General features: G+C 47.4%; 1 protein-coding gene across 2 annotated transcripts in view; it reads right to left on the bottom strand.

Moving 5' to 3' along the window:
- The window catches only part of MGLL (monoglyceride lipase), a 142,884-nt gene that overhangs the window by 10,198 nt on the left and 115,089 nt on the right, over positions 1–17,597 (bottom strand). For both annotated transcript variants that reach the window (XM_033087104.1, XM_033087102.1), the window contains exon 6: positions 9,301–9,390. In XM_033087104.1, coding sequence (XP_032942995.1) covers positions 9,301–9,390 — 90 coding nt within the window. The remainder of the gene's footprint in view (positions 1–9,300; positions 9,391–17,597) is intronic.

Genomic DNA, 17,597 nt, shown 5'->3' with positions numbered 1-17,597 from the left:
ATGTGTCCCCTCCTCTTGGGGTTTGATCAATTCTCACCCTGGCACATTGTGCCCAGATGTGGACACTCCTGTCCCTGAGAATCCTGCTGTGCTTCCCACCCACTGCAGGGCCAAGTGCAAACTCTTCCCATGCCTTGCAAGGCCACATGTGATGGGACTCTAGCCACCCCTCCGCCTCAACACTCCTCCCCACCCTTGTACCTCTGGGCCCTCGTATGGCTGTTCCCTCAGCCTTGGCTGCCTGTAGAATTTTCCCTTTCTTTCGACACTTAGCTCAGCTGCCTCTTCCTCCAGGAAGCCCCCTGTTCTCCCCAGTGGCACCGTGTGTACTATCCCCAGCTCCTGCTCCTTTCAAGGGTTCATCATCTGTACCAACAGACTGGGGACTACCCCTGACGTTTCTAGTTTCCAGAATGCCCCTTTCTCACGGCCTTACTCCTGTCTGCCAGCAATTGCCTGTTCCCCTTTAAGGCTCAGTTCAAGTGTTCCCTCTCATTGACAGGGGCCCAGACACTGTTAGTGAAATTCATGCCTTTCTCCCCATGCTTCCTGCATCTTTGCAAATGTTACTTTAAAAGCAGCTGTGATAACAACAGCTCCCATCTACCTAGTGTCTGTGCTGTACCAGGCTGCAGTCTGGCCCCCCAAGGGACCCGAGGGTTAGTGAACTGAGTGTGGTTTCCAAGGTCACACTGTGGCACAAAGAGACAGAACTGGAGAGCTGGGTCTAAACTCAGGCCTTTTTGCTCTTCCCACTGAGCCCTCTGCCGCTTTGTCTTCTGTAACAGAACCATTGACGTGCCTTTCTCTCCCTGTGACTGTGACCTCAGAAGACAGGGTAACTTACTGGGTATCCCCAGCCTCCAGTTCAGGACCTGGCCAAAAGTGGGAGCTCCACGCAAGTTTGTTGATTTGACATGCCGCCTGCAGGATGGCAGAGGGGATATAAGGGCCCTGCCTGACTTGGCAGAAAGTCTCCCTGGCTCAGTTGAGCAAAGCAAATCCTGTTTACCAGGAGCCTAGTTCCTGCTGTGATTGCTGGAGCAAGCACCCAACTTTGGTGGTAGAAATTCCCAAACCAGACAAGAACTATCAGAAATAAGGATGCTGTAGTTCCATTTTGAATATAAAGAGGATTCATCAGGATTAGCTTATATGTATGAATTGCCACTGAAGCAAAGGCATGTGAATTACTGGACTTTTTTTCCCCCAAGAATTACTTTTTGCTATTAAAGCTTGAACTCCTGGACATCTAGTAGGTCACAGCCCTGGACACGTGGGCACAGGCAGTTTGCACACACCTACTGCAGGGGGCTGGGGCCTCCTTCTGGAGGGCTTGAAGGTCTTTACAACTAGAAGTGAGGCAGAAAGTCAACCTCGCTTGCTCCTTTGGGATGGAGGTCCCTGAAGTGCGACCCTGGACCCAGACATAGCTCGATGACCCAGACTGGTCACCAAGGGAAGAGGAAATCAACCACCACATTGTCTACCCAATCACACTAGCCGCAGCCACCTTTTCACAAGCCCAGGGATTGAATAAATAAGAGAAACAAGAAAGAATTACTGGGGTCTTGCATGACCACTTTCATAACTGCTGGTCACAAACAGCAGGACTGTATGGTCTCAAGTCTTAAAAGTTATTGACAAGTAAGGAAATCAGAATAGGGACTAGATCAAGAATAATGATAAGGAATTGTTGCCACGTTTCAAAAGTGTGATAACGGCATGGGGTTACATGTGTGAATGTCCCTGTTGGGCAACACATGCTGAAGTATTCAAGAGTTAAGTATCACGGTGTCTTGCAACTTACTTTCAAAAGATTCAGCCCAAACAATGTATCCACTTAATGACATTGAATTTGGCAATAATTTTTAATATGACACCAAAAGTTTAGGTAATAAGAGAAAAAATAGATAAATTGGATTACATCAAAATGAAAACCTTTTGCACATCAAAGAATACTACCAATGGAGAGAAAAAGCACCCAATAGAATGGGAGAAAATATTTCCAAATCATGTATTTCATAAGGAGTTAATGTCACAATATATAAAGAACTTCCACAACTCAACACCGAAAACCAAATAACCTGCTTAAAAAATGGACAAAGTACTTGACGGACATTTCCCCAAAGAAGGTGTATAAATAACCAAGAAGCACATGAGAAGGTGCTCAGCATCAGTAATAATTAGGAAAATGCAAATCAAAACAGTCAGGCAATCCCACTTCTGAGTATAAACCCAAAAGAATTGAAAACAGGGTATCAAAGAGAACATTGCACAACCATGTTCATAGCGGCATTATTCACAATCGCCAAGAGGTGTCATGGATGACTGGATAAACAGAATGTGGGATAGTCATACAATGGAATATTATTTAACCTTAAAAAGGAAGGAAATTCTGACACATGCTGCAACATGGATGAGCCTAGAGGATATTTTGCTTAGTGAAATAAGTCAGATAAAAAAGGACAATTACTGTATGATTCCACTTATATGAGATTCCTAGACTAGTCAAATTCGTAGAGACAGAAAGCAGGATCGTGGTACCAGGGGCTGGGGGCAGGGGATGGGAGTTAGTGTTTAACGGGCACAGAGTTTCACTTTGGGAAGATGAGGAAGTTCTGGAGGTGGATGGTGGTGACGGTTGCACTACAACGTGGATGTACTTAATGTCAGTGAACTACATGCTTAAAAAGGCTTAAGATGGAAGATTTCATGTTCTGTATATCTTACCAAAATAAATTTTAAAAAGATTTAAAATCTATATCCATATTAATATTTTCATATTTTAGCATAGATAAGAAAGTACGGCAGAATATTTCCAATTGGTGAATCTTGGGAAGGACTATATGGGTGTGTGTTGCACCACCATGGCAACTTTTCTGTAGGTTTGAAATTTTCCATAATTAAATTGGAGAGAAAAACCGATGACTGACTTTGTCCTCTCCTTTCCCCACAAGCTTGGTTTTTCATTCTTTGTTTTGATTCCCTTTGCTAGTAAAAGCCAAACATCCCTTGGGCAGGCTGGGAAACCCTGTGGCCTGTCTGGGGCTGTGTCTGGCTCCACTTATCCAAGACTTGCCAAGTCAGTTGCATCGGATCCTCATGTAAACGGGGGTTCAATCCAATGGCGTTTTTGACAGAGCTTTGCCAAGGCTGTCCTGTGTTCCTATGTAAGCCCACCTGAGTGTGCAACTTCCTTCTTCGACCACATGAAGGTACTTGGATGAGCTTAGCTTGGCCTGCAGGGCAGGGAGAATGCCTCATTCCGTCTTGGGTCTGGCTGGCAGCTGGGACTACCCCTGACAGTCTCTCTACAGAGTCCCTGGCTTTTCTGCTGCTATTAAAGTCACTGACTTCAGGGACCTGACTGTCCAGTGCTCACAGCTGCTTCTCCCAGAGTTAGCAGGAGGAGGGCTGGGAGCAGGAAACATCTGGGGGAAACATCTGTAGCAAACAGACCCCACATTGCAGGGTACAAGGCCAAGGCAGACCCATTCACCAGCTGCCCCTATATGGAGCTATACATACCAAGAAATGTTCTAAAGGCTCATTATGTTTTTTAAGGGATTGGTAAATTACAGCTGCCTCAAATCAACAAGTCTTCTTTGGGGAATATGAGGTCAGACAAATACGTTTGTGAACGCAGCCTAGAAAAAGTGCTCCATACCTCAATGCTGAATATCACTATGGTCACCTTCAAAGTACTACCCTTGGGAAGCTATGCACAGAGGCCAGTGCTTAGTCCACCTTTCAAAGCAATTTTGGAACTCTTTTTCTAGAATGGCCATCAGAGCTGTCATCGTGTTACCCTTGATGTCCTGAATGTCATCAAAATGTCTTCCTTTCAATATTGTTTTTATCGTTGGGTAAAGAAAGAAGTCATTAGGGGCCAGGTCAGGTGAGTAGGGAGGGTGTTTCAATAGTTATTTGTTTACTGGCTAAAAACTCCCTCACAGACAGTGCCGTGTGAGCTGGTGCATTGTCATGATGCAAGAGCTATGAATTGTTGGCGAAAGTTCAGGTTGTCTAACTTTTTCATGCAGCATTTTCAGCACTTCCAAATAGTAAACTTGGTTAACTGTTTGTCCAGTTGGTACAAATTCATAATGAATAATCCCTCTGATATCAAAAAAGGTTAGCAACATCATTGCAACAAATTCACGAACTTAATTGTCACACCTCTCATTAAGATATGATTGATTCAGAGTCATAAAATAAAATTGGCTAACCAAACTGGGAGTATTGGAAAGTTAATAACCAGTTATTGGAGGGAACAGCTGTGGGAGGCTGTGTCCTGGGGACAGAGAAGAGGCTGGGGCCTATCTTTAGCTGTGGTTATAATTAGTCAAAAGCCTCAGTGTGGCTGAGCTTTCCAAGACCTGGCAGAAGTCTTCTGCAGGCCATGGGTGGAAGGTGGCCTCCTGGCATGTGGGTGGGAAACCGGCAGGGAACAGGGGAGCAGGGGCTTAATCCTTGACGCTGGTACATCTGAAACACCGATGGGGTCTCGAGTGGCATCCACTTATAGAAATGAAATGAAATGGAGTTGGCCACTCCTCACAGCTCTCACTATATGGCCAGCCAGCATGATATAAACCAGCCAGGATACTCCTGGCGGGCATCCCAATGTATTATAAAGGGCAGAGACTTGGTTCTAGAACACAAAGTGCCTCAGTATATAAACAGTGCATGTCTCCAGTGGAAGATGTGTTCAGAATCACAGCATCTCTTCCTCCCAGCTTCTACCCAGTTCACAGGTCGAAGGATGGAGCTCAGAAAGAAAGCTATGCATTCTGTTTGGAATTAACTGCATGGTTAGCAATGGTGTGAGGGCAGGAGGAGACTCTGAGCAACACCCCTCCTCACTTCTTCCCCCAAGTCCTTCATTGGAGAACTATTGAGAACATTGTGAGTGGGAGGGATTCATCACATTTCGAGGGTGGAAAGACTAATATGTCAGTACTCCACTGTTCTGAGCAGGGACTCTAAACATGTAGGCAAACAAAAAATGCCTGTGTAGTAACCTTTGTTCCCAGGATTTTAGTGCCAAGAGCACTCGGCTCACAGCAGAGAGGTCAGGACTCAAATCCTTACTTAGTAGCTGTGTGTCCTCTGGTAAGTGACTTGCCCTGTCTGGGCCCAAGCTTCCATAAATGCAAATACTTATAATAAGACTGCTCTCTCACAGCTGTGGGAGATGGAAGGGCTAGTCTGACACAGAAGAAGGGCGCAACCATCATGAAATGGATGGTGTTGCACACTCCAAGGCACTTTTTGCGTTACTCCTGGAGGCTACACGTGCCAGGAGAATGTGTGTCTGTGGGCTGGCAGCTGTGAAGCGATGCTAGTGAAGGGTTTTGCGCTAACAGTCCTGGGTAGGTTGTGACAACACTTGCCACAGGAAAGCCCAAAGAAACACCCTGCTTTTGACATTAGAATGACAGAGCCAGCCTGTTTCCCCAGAGACAGACTTCCAAATCTTCCCGAGAGCCTACCCCCGCAGCCCCCTACTAAGCCTGTGCTCTTTCTCCAAGGGCCAGCAGGCTTTAGTCAGCTTGTTAGACAAACATCTCTTTTCTTTTTGAGGCTTTTATAGCTGCAGGGCTCCATGGGAAATATCTTAGTTAAAGATGTGCCTTAAGACACTCCTGATGTTAGATCCTGGGAGGTATGTTTTCTGAGCACATTTCCCTCTGGGTGTTGCTATTTTTAAAGCTAAGCAGAAGGATCAGAATGGGGACTGGTGAGGGGCGAATTCTCTCTGCTAAGGAATGGAACCCCTTGCTCCTATTCATTCCAAGGGAGTTCAGTCTTGGGGCTGATCAGCCATCTCCCTCCTTGGGAGTCTCTCCAGAAGGGACATTTATTAGTGTTTCTACAAAATGACCTAATTTACCTAACCGGTCAGAAACCTGATACATGATATGTGCAACCAGGGATTCAGGGAGAGCCTGTGTGCTGGTTATTCACACCAGACTCTTCCATATGTTTAAGGCCTTCAGTGGAATTTTCCACTATTTCAAAAATGAGATTAAAAACTCAGAGTTGCTGCTTTTAAACAAAGAAGGTTTGGAATCATTTCATTATCTCTTTTTTTTCTTCCTCTTGGCCTAAGTACTTTCAGGTGGTGAGATAAATGACTCTGATTTGCACCTGTGTTTCCTCTCAGGGATCTCAAAGAGAGATCCCTCTCTCTCTGTTAATCTGTTGCTGTCCAAGCATACCTGCTGCAAAAATAATTGCTTTTACTAGAGATTGCACATTCAAGCCGGAGCCAATATGGTGGATGCTGGCAGGTGGACGAGCCCCTACCCCACACTGACTCCCCTCACAAAGTGAATCCTGCACACAGAGCAATGGCCCGCAGCCATGGCCTGGCTGCGTGGACCAGGAATTATAAAACAGGAAAAAAGAGCTTAATGATCATAAATACTAGCTGGAAGGAGGAACCCAAGCATGGACTTTTGAACCAAATTGGTTCAAATCCCAGCTCTGCCCTCTGTCTGATTGTGCAACCTTTGACAAGTTATTTAACCTCTGAGTCTCAGTTTCCTCATCTGTGAAATGGGTTTAATGTTGGTTTCATTCATGTCAGGATTAAATGAAACAGCATATGTTTGGCTTTGGTCTTTCTGGGTCCTAAAGTTGTACCTTTTCACCATGTAGATCTGCCTTTTGAAATTACAATTTTTTTCTTCACTCAAATATTCTTTGACCCACCAATTTTGGCTCCAAGATGTGGGCTTGGGAGGCACTGTGGGTTTTTTAAATTAGATTAAATTAAAATTAAAATTGAATGTTGATGACTTGAGTGCATCAGATACCCTCTGGCTCCCTGCAGGCCCCACCACTCCGTAGAGCCTCTTACCAGCCAGATTCATAACGAGCTGCTGGCCCTGGAGGCCTGGGCGTTTTGACCCCTCATCAAGAATGTCTCCATCCCCATTAGGGATGATTCACATTTAGTTGGCCACTCTCTAGGTGACTCAGAGGGCCAGGAGGTCAAGTTTTATAATGAAGCTAAAGTCCAATTGCTCAAGTTCCAAGGAAACCTAGGAAATCCAGAGCCCGTTCCATTTTACAAGGTTCTTAGGAAGCCACTGATTTTGTGATTTCAAATTCCTAAAGCAAGACTGGAAACTGAAGCAGAAGAGTGGCAAAATGACTTGCTTAATCCTGAAGATAATTCCAGTGTCTTCCAGATGCCCAGGGTTGCTGCCTGTCCTCTGGCTGTAAGTCTGCAGGGGGTTGTTGCTCCCACAGACAGAGCAGGTAATGGGGACCATACCCACCTAAGCTCTCAGACTAGTCCCATCAGTGGGTGATCCAGGCAGGTCCTCTCATCTTGCAAAGCCTCAGTATGCTCATCTGGGGCTTCCGTGCATGGGTAAGCATGCAGCACCCAACTGGCACGGAGCATAAAGGCCCAATCAAAGGCAGGTATAAGTGCTGGCCTTTCACTAAACAGGAGGTGGACTGGTTCACTGGGCAGCAGTTTAAGAGACCAACCCCAACCTCTGGGGTTTTGGGCTCTGCTCAGATCCACTATCTTGGGCACACTGTTGATCTTGACCTTTTGACTATGCTAACCTTAGTGCCTGGTCCCAGAAGCGGTGACATTGACAAATGACACAGCCTCCCAGCTTATCTCCCCCAAAGCCACCTTGCCCCTTCTTTCTAAGCTTCTCTCAGCTGGTTTTGCTTTTATAGAAGGAAGTACCACTCTGCTCAGGGGCTGCAACACACTCCTGGCAGGGCAGTGGCTCCTGGGAGATGGGGTGTGTGGGCTACCTCATGATCTGTCCTCAGTTCACCCCTTGACACTCACCTGTTGCCTGACATGTGGTCAAACCAAACTACTGGCTGTTCTGCACTTGTGCTGTCCTTTCTCCACACCAGGGTTCTTTAATCATGCTGTTCCCTCCAGCCGAACCCTCTTCCTCTGATCCCCCTTCCGCCCAGAACTGCCCCCACAACCAATGAACATAGGACATTTGGCCTGGCCTGAATCCAGTCTTCTGTCCTCTGCTCCTCTACCCACTCTTGATCCATGAGGTTGGGTGGGGTTGACACCGCCCCCTTTCCTGGACAAATAACCTAGGCTTGGACAATCAGCCAATAAGAATCAGCGCTAGGATTTTTCTTGGAAAGAGGTGATGGCTTTCCACTGGGCTTGCTCAGGTAAAGCTTCCAGTGGCCATCTCTACCTCTACTTGCGGAAAGTTTGGTTGGGAATAAAGCCAAACTAGGGTATCTGAGACCTGGGGATAATGGATGTTGAATAAGACTTTTGAGCCCCTGAACCCACCCATGCCTGAAGCTTTTATTTATAAGAAGTTGGAAAATTAAGTTTGTGAATTTGTTGCAACAATGTTGCTAACCTTGTTTGATATCAGAAGGATTATTCATCATGAATTTGTACCAACTGGACAAACATATAACCAAGTTTACTATTTGGAAGTGCTGCAAAGGCTGTGTGAAAAAGTTAGACTAAAACGACCTGAACTTTTCACCAACGATTCATGGCTCTTGCATCGCAACAATGCACCAGCTCACACGGCACTGTCTATGAGGGAGTTTTTAGCCAGTAAACAAATAACTATATTGGAACACCCTCCCTACTCACCTGACCTGGCCTCCAATGACTTCTTTCTTTACCCGAAGATAAAGGCAATATTGAAAGGAAGATATTTGGATGACATTTAGGACATCAAGGGTAATATGACAACAGCTCTGATGGCCATTCTAGAAAAAGAGTTCCAAAATTGCTTTGAAGGGTGGACTAGGCGCTGGCGTCAGTGCATACCTTCCCAAGGGGAGTACTTCGAAGGTGACCGTAGTGATATTCAGCAATGAGGTGTGTAGCACTTATTCTAGGATGAGTTTGCGAACTTAATGGTCCAACCTTTGTATTCACCAATAAACTTCACTTTTGCTTAAATCGCTTTGAGTTAAGTTTCTGTCACTTACAACCAACAGAGAACTGACTGACATACACACAACTTCATCTGGTTAGCTCCGTTGCACATTTAGGGCACAGCTCAGACATCACAGCCACTGGTCCCTTCCCTACTGATCCGGAAGCCAGATGGTATCTCGTGCATAGTCATATCCCTATCATTTCATGCAGGGTCTCGGCAAAAACGGCGACAAAATGCCTCAGGCAGAGCTAAATCTCAGATTTCCCACTGGGGCTGCTGCCTTCACTCCCTTACCAGCCCCAGCCACACACCCCCACTCCGAACCACCCCCATCCCCAGCCACTCTTTCACCCCCCAGGTTTTCAGAGACTCTCACCTCCGTCTTATTCCGAGAGAGCACGCTGGCGTCAATTGGGCCCAGGGACATGTTTGGCAGGACAAGGTTGAGAACTTTCGCTGCAAGGACCTAGCCAGGAAGGGAAAACAAGGGTGTGAGTGCAGTGGGATCCATGCCCAGCTCTGCCCACGGGACAGTTTACAGTAAATTACAGAAAGTGACACCCAAACTGAACATCAGCCAGGTTTGTTTCCCAAAGCTGAGCACCCTGGGACTCTCCCTGCTCTGACTCAGATAGCCTCGAGCTAGTCTGGCTCAGATCCCCCTGGGGAGCGGGTGAGAGGCAGCCACCAGGGCTGACGGAAGGAATGCCATGTCTATTTTTTGTCTGCTCCAGATTCCATGCAGTCACCCTCCCCACAATCACTCATCGGTCATAATTCTGAATTATTTGCAGGAGCTGCCTAGCTGAGCTCTTGTGCACTAGGCACTTCTTAGGGGATCCTAAAAATCACAGCAGGAACAGAATCACCGGAGAGTGAAGTCACATAGCTCAGGAGGCCCCAAAGGAACCTGCTTAGATCAGAAAGAATCTGTTGATCGTTGCGGTTTCTCTTGGAGGGGAACAGAAATAGGTACCAGGCCTGATTAGATGTGTGGCAGAGGGAGCAAGATTCGACTTTATTCCTGGCTGTGCTACCTCATGCATGTGGATATGAGGGTTGACCGTCACTGAGTCTCTTCTGTTTCCTTAGCTGCCAAAGGAGACCACTGCGTGCAAAAGCACTGGACACACAGTAGGTGCTCAATATATGCTCCTTGAACTTGAACCTGATCCAGGTACAGGCTTTCCTGGCCCACCCCACCTCATCTCTACTGCTGGATCTGATGTTTACCCAGGAAAAGTGTGAATCTGGATCTCACACTTCTGCCTGCAAAGGGGAACTGTTCTCATTTCTGCTCTGTGCAGAAAGGGGATGAAAGATGCTATTTCAAAAGTGAACTGTGAAATGCTGAAATTAGAATCACATGGAAGGTGGAAAACAATGAATTCTCAGTGCATGTTGAGGGACCACATCCTGCAGCTAAAAAGTGATGTCCCCTTGTTACCCTTGCTGGGGTGGGGTGGGGTGGGGGCACTAGCATCTACCGAGTAACAACCTTTTGGTGCATTGGGCACAGTCATAGGTGCCCAGTCTTTTAATGTTGACACAAATGCTGTGAGGTGAGTTTATCCTGATATAACAGATAAGAAAACAGAGGCTCAGCGCCACACCATGAGGTCAGCTGGAAAGGGGGCGAGGCCACTCTTTCCCTTTATGCCACCAGCCTTCATTATTCGCTCTCTCCCTAAATGAATGCAACTGAGAGCCTAACCATTCCTATGGATGATCAAGAACCACAGGCGCTGATACTCTCCAAGGTGACACAATTGCTGTACTGCCCAATCTCTCTTTACACTCAGAGTTATAAAACGTTCTATTCCTTGGGATGCACATGCATGATGTAATCTCATGCTGCCAGGGACCAGGTAGGGCTTTGCTCCTAACAGAACATATGTGCATGCATCTACTGTGGAATTCACATGGTCAACTCTCCATTTTTCAGTGCAGGGATGGCAGCGCCCTGCGTCTAAAACTATTGTAGCTCATTGCACCGCAAGGCTGGTGCCCAGGCATGCAAACCCCATGCATATTGATTCTCTGCCATTAATGTGCCAGGCACTAATGCCAAGCTCTGAGCTGACCTGTGACAGTCTAGCATAGAAATATAAGGACATCCAACGTGGAGAACTAGGTTAGCACTTGAGTCAGTCCACACAGTCTGAAGCCTCATGGGATGGACATGATCTATTGGGCAGGTTCAGGAGGCAAGGTGGGGCCGTGGGCCAGCTCCATGGACAAGTACCAGACCAGAAGGGCTCAGAACTCTGGGAGCTCTACAAAAGGAAAGGACGTAGGGGTTTCTAAACACGGATCAAACGTCCGTGACCTCCAGGAACCGGGAGCCCCTCTGGGAACCTAAATTCAGCAGTTGGTATTTATGCTTTCAAGGGTTAAAACTTTTTAATCAAGAGAAAACACAACAGAAAGAAGTGCGCTGTGGGCGTGGTAGTGTAAGGAGGGTGGACTTTTAGGGACTTATCTCCCCCAGCAACGGTGGCCCAGGGGCAACACTATTAGTAAAAAACTTTATGTCCCAAAGTCTGTAAAACAGCATCCAGACATTCTGCTCTTCTTGATAACTCTTGCCCACAGCTCCCTGAGTGGACACAGGGGCTGACGGTTGGCTCCACGTGTAACCCTGCCATGCCTAAGAATCGCAGGGTGGCAGTGTGTGACAGGACCCTGTGCAAACATCAATCTCCAGATGTTGTTGTCCAATTTAGCTTGTCTGCCTTCCTGGTCCAACATGGCCTTCTCAAGGACAGGGCTGTTTTTCTGCAAGCCAGCTTCCTACCCATTCCCAGATGAGAAGACTAACAGCCAGGAAAAGGCCCAAGGACATAGCACCTTGGCACTCACCCTGAAACAAAAGCAAGGAGAGAGACCACACAGCACCCAGTTCATTTCTCTGAAGCCCACCAGCAGATTTTTCATTTGCGAACGATTTATGTTTTGTTACCCTTCACCTGATTCTGTATGGACACGGGCACACAGGAGTTGGCATCGCGAAGAGGCAGACTTACCTTTGTCTTTGAATCTATGTTCCTGCCACTGGCACTTCTTAAACCAAAACATTTATACCCCAAAGTGCCAAGGTCTCTATTTTCAGAAGATGCTGACAGTTCAGGCTTGACAAGGATCAGAAAAGGCCATGCTGTGTCTGGAACCATCCTTGCTCTGATTTCACAGAGGGTGGTGAGGGGGACTAGAGAGCTAGGAAGGACTCTGCCTCTAGGAGAGAATTGTAGGAAAAAACTTGTTCTGTCCTTTCTCTGAGCCCGTGCTCTTTTCCTTCTTTTAACAGGGGAACTGTTTACAGCTAAAGGAAGTTTTTAGGAAGCGCTTCCTAGGGAAAATAAAAGAAGACGAAGCATTTGCTTTACAGAAAATGAACAGTGCAAGGCTTTGATCTCTGGGGGAAACTCAACAATTAATGCAGATCAGTTGACCACCTTAACGCCCCCTTCCGAATATAAGAAATCAAGTCTTGGTGTGGACGCCCCTTCCTGCAGCTGCCAGTGACATTGCCCAAAGCACAAACAGGAGGAGACATGGCAAGGATACATCATGCTTAGGACTGGAGGTGGCAGATGGGTGGATCAGTAGCTGTGTGCAGCTGTATTCTTCCTACCACAAGGAGTCTCAGGGCAGCAGCCATTCTCACTCGTCTAAGAATGGGTGAATGCCCATGACAACACAACTCCAATGGCTGAGTGAAGTGGAAAAGATTTGTGTCCTAGCAACGAGAACTGATTGTCCAATTACAAATATAGATGAGGGGTCAGGGGGTAGATATTGCAGCCTGTTCTCCGTTCTGCATGATTGGATTCTGTCACTAAACCCTGCAGGATGTCATTCCAAGAACAGGAAAGTCTCCGCCTATAGGTGATTACTAAGCACTGGTGTTAGTTAACACCTGGGAGAATTTGTGGAGAGGCCTGAGGCAGACACATGAGTGAAAACCATGAATAAGGTATCTTGAGTCAGGGAGTCCCTTCAAATGACCTGTCGCTCCCTGTCTTCCCAAAACACAGCCCTTTGTTTTTAACATTCTGTTCCTTCGATCCAATTAGCATATTGGTAGGGGACGCAGTACACCCATTTGGCAGCCTGTCCCTTCCTGATATTCTATGGCCTCCTGCTCTAAAAGTGGTCCTCAGACCAGCAGCAACAGCAGCTCCTGGAGATGTGGGGCCTATCAGATCAGGAACTACATTTTCACACAACCCCAGGACACTCGTGTATACCCTGAAGTTTGAGGGACTGGCCGCCAGTGTGTCTCAGAGAAGCATCACAAATGCCTCTTCCCAGGTCTCACCCTGAGAGACTGTGATTGTGTTGGGGCCCTGGCATCAATGTTTTGTTTTTAAAGCTCCCTAGGTGATTCTAATGTGCAGCCAGAGTAGAGAAAGTGTTCCTGATCCACACTGTTTGGAGGGGCACAGACGTCTCTGAAGGGCAAGTTGCCCTCTTATTGAAGGAGCCACAATAAGAGATGTTTGGACAGCCTTGACCCTCAGTTCTTTTTCTAAACCTGTACAGTAAGTTCCAAACCACATTTCTAAAAGAATTTAATTGGGTAGAGACAAATTTTTTGATGACAATAATGTCACAGCTTTTTTTAAAAATTAGGTGCTTAGCCTCTTCCCCACAAAAGATACGAGAAGGATGCAGGGACAGGATGCCTTGAATAGTTGCAAAAGAGATCCCCTATCCCCACTGTTCTTTTAGGGTTTGTTTATTCCATTAGCGTAATGTCTGATGAAGGAGGAAAGGGTGGGCTGTGGGCCGAAAGAGCTAAGCAGAGGCAGTGGGTTGATTGTGGCAACGAAGGAAGACAGAAGGGCCAAGAAGGGGTTCTTGAGGTTGGGCAGTAAGGGATCAGAAAAAGCCCTTACTTGGGGGTCGGAAAAAGCCTGGCAGACCCAAACCCAGAAGGATTAGTCTTGTCCAGCTGCCCTAGTGGCGGCTGCCGCTTCCTGTCATAAGCTCCCCCAGCCTCCATCACCAGCTGCAGGAGCCCCAGGCCTACTTCCAAGGGGAGACAAATGGAGGCCATCACACAGAAGCGGGGCGGGGGGGCATGGCTCACCCATATAGAAAGAGGAATCCAAGGTATTACCATTCTTGATGCCATTTTGACCAAACTCTTCGGATAATCCTGTGGAAGTGTGGAGACAGCCTTGGACCCAGCTCAGGGGAGGGACGACCCTGAATGGGCCCCACTTCGAGGTGAGAACCCCCATCATCAGCATGACCCTAAGTCAGGTGTTTGCACCACAGAGTTCTCAGTGAGGGACCCCAGGTCGTGTCACCTGAGGATGATTTGGGGGCCGAGACCCACCACAAATGGACACAGTCACTGGACCCCAGCCCCAGAAAAGGGAGGAAATGAAGTGGAGGAGTCAGACTCGGAGAGTGGGAGCCAGGCAAATTTGCATCAGACCTCCGGTTTTGTATTCCCAAGAAAGTTTCTTCATTTCTAAAATGGGGATAATAAAACTAATCTCAAAGCGTTGCTGGGATGGTTGCCTGAGACTTGATTCCCACAGAGCTCATCCCTAACTGCTCTGGCTTCTGGGACCAGGAGAAGTTCAAGAAATATGCGTTGGTTGACTGAAGGAGTGAGCACATGCCGACATTATTCAGAGTGGAGACTTCAGGAAAAGTGTGTGGCCTGCAACTTGTAAGAAATGTGATATCACAGCTAGAACCACAAATTATTTTACTCATGAAAGAGGACAACTCTCCAGAAACAAAGTCTATCTCCTAATGAGCAAGAGACCGGAACGTGTCCTGTGTCCTTGATGTGCCCTTGTTGCCTTCTTGGATTAACTGCAGGCCCATCACTTTAAATACTGGAGACTTGCACAAATGCTTTTATCGATATGAAAGGTTTTAATGCCGCCTCTCCTCCTCGCCCACCCCAAGGTCATTTCAAAGCTTCTGCCCATGAAAGACTTGACATGAGGGAAGTAATCACAATAGGTATCTTGTAAAGTGGCTCCAGCAGGTCGACCTGTTCACAGGGAGGCCAGAACTCCACGCCTGCTGGAAGGGTGGCATCAGTGCAAGGGTCGGGGGATGGCCCAGACTGTGTTGGGAGGGAAAGTGCACCTTCAGGCAGACAAAGAGTAGAGAGCATGTGTGCCCTTTTACGTAAGCCCCTGGAAAAGACTGGAGGACACTTGCTGGCTGCTGGGGCTCCCCAAAGATGTGTTGGAGAGACGACTTACTCCTCAAGTCCTAAGTGTCTAGGAGTCCGAACCCCCGGCTATTAGATAGCAGGTGCCTGCAGGACAGAGTTAACAGTGCCCACAGTGCGTCGCTGCTGCCAAGTTCACGACCACAGCTAAGTCCCGGACTCCGCGGGGTAACTGCACCTGAAGTTTAAAAGAGGGCAATGCTCCGTGCCCCCACCCATTTCCTCTCCACCCCCCAGCGCTCCAAGGGCCTTCTGGATTCTGGTGACTAAAAACAGATGAGTGACATTCAGATGGAAAGAGGGTTCAAGTCAAAGGAGCCTGATCTGGGTGGGTTTTGGGGTAAAAGGGAGCACCCTGCCACACTCGCCAGCCAAAGTGGTAATCAAGCTGACCTTGAGCGAGAAAACTGGCCTCATTTCCTTGTCTGTAAATTGGGACTAATTTTCCCTCTTACAGGATGGTGATGGAGAGGAAGTCACCCAAGGAGCGATAGGTTCATAGCAGCCACTCCTCCCTACTTGGCCAGGTGCCCTGGTTGGCTGAGAGTGGAAGCATCTGGAAGCACTGGGCTGGTTTCTGCATCTGACCCAGGACTCCAGGGGACAACCTCCAGGCAACAGGCAGAGAAGGTCATTTAGAAGACTAGCCTCCCAGCAGGCTGAGCCCCCATCCTGACCCCAGGCTCCGCTTAGGGGAATTTCTGTCCTGACCCTGGGGGGTCCCAGGTAAAGGAGAGGCTCTACAGCTTCTGCAGATTCCTGGGTGTCCTCCTGCGACAGGTCAGGTGAGGGGAGACCCCAGTCTCTAACTCAGAGTTTGACACCCCCCTACCTGGGCAGCCAAGGGTTTCCCCTCTGTCCCCGGTGTTACTCTAGCCCTGCCTTCCCCAGGACATAATCCCCATGAAATGACCTCATAAACAGCTGAGACTTGGTCTGATGCTCTAGATTTTTGTTTCTAAATTTTTCCTGCTGTCTTTCCCTTGTGCAACCACATTCTTAGCACAGTGTTTGGAGGCCAAAAGCCTCTGTCCTTGTCTCTCCTCCAGGCTAAATGTACCCCAGCTTGTTGAAAATAGAGTATGAAGGCGAAAAACAGCTGTGTGCAGGATTGGGGAGGTGGGTGGGGTCGGCAGTTCTCACATTTCAGGGTAGACGATGTGGACAAAAAAAGAGGTTCTCTGGAAAATAACCTCACGGTGTGATCTAATCATAACTTCCTAACTGTAAAGGTCATATTGGGTAGTTATACCCCAGGCATATAACTTCTTTACTAAAAGACTTCTCTTTGCTTTAAGCAAGCCCTGTCCATGGTGTCTGTGCATCTAGAACACACCTTTGAAATGCCCCCTTTCAGACCCCTCCTTCTAAGGCAAAACTACCAAGAGAGCAAACAATCTTAACTATCCTGTAATCCAGTCTCCGCTTTGCTTTCTCCCACCTCCAGGTGATCTTTCTTTCCTCAATTTCAAATGCATAAAAGGAACTGCAAAACTGTTATTCTCTGGAGCAGTTGAGATCTTGCTCCTTGGCATATGACATCAGTTTGGCTCAGATAAACTCATAAAAATTCTCTACAAGTTTTGACATTTCTTACGTCAACAAGGGACTGTCACCTTCCACGTGCCCCTCTATACTGAAAAGCTTAGGGTCTCATGTTGCCTGCTTTAAGGATTTCGGGGATCTCTATAGCAGGAACTCCTGGCCAAACAAACTTTTGAAAAGTCCTGAGCAGAGTTCTGGGTGAGAAGTCTTGAGGCCAGGAGTCATGAGGCTTTGCTTTCTGTGGCCCCCTGACAGTGAGACTGACCCAGGGAAGGGTCCCTCCTGTGCCTCAGCTTTCTCAACAAGAGATGGTCTGTAGGACTCTGTCCATTTTGGGGGTCTATAAGAGCAAACCACTGCAAATAAATGACCTGAAGTTCAGTCAGCAGGATCTCACCTAATCCAGAGCCATCTGACAGCAAGACCACACCTAATCCAGAGCCCTTCCCACAGCGGGCCCCTTGTTAGTCTGATGGGGAGGAGTGCTAAGAGAGACTGCTCTGCAAATTGGCCAAATTGAACACAAAACTCATAGAAACAAATCAGCCAACCAAGAGAACAAAAAAATGAAACAAAAAGAGCAGGAGCATGTTCCATTTACGTAAAGCATAGGAGTAAATGACGGGTGTGTGTGCATGCACAGAAGAGAAATCCACTCCCTCTGTAATTCTGTCTGCCCACCTTCAACTGGGGTAGAAGGGGGCTTCTCTTGCATAAATGTATTATTTAAAAATTTTTAAATTAAATTTTAAACAACGATTCAGTGAGACTCTTTCTGGAAGGTTGTCAGACAGGACTAGATGTGTGGAGGGTGATCAAGACATCTGGGGTGGGCAGACAGGTAAATCATAGACTCTGTCAGTCAAAACTGCCCGAGACCCAGGGGCAGCAAGAGGATCCATGGTGGAGAGAATGAGCCC

The sequence above is a fragment of the Rhinolophus ferrumequinum genome, chromosome 19 (genome assembly GCF_004115265.2).
Source record: "Rhinolophus ferrumequinum isolate MPI-CBG mRhiFer1 chromosome 19, mRhiFer1_v1.p, whole genome shotgun sequence".
NCBI classification, from domain to species: Eukaryota; Metazoa; Chordata; class Mammalia; order Chiroptera; family Rhinolophidae; genus Rhinolophus; species Rhinolophus ferrumequinum.
The sequence above is the reverse complement of the archived record's forward strand: the minus strand, read 5'-3'. Positions and strand labels throughout refer to the sequence as shown.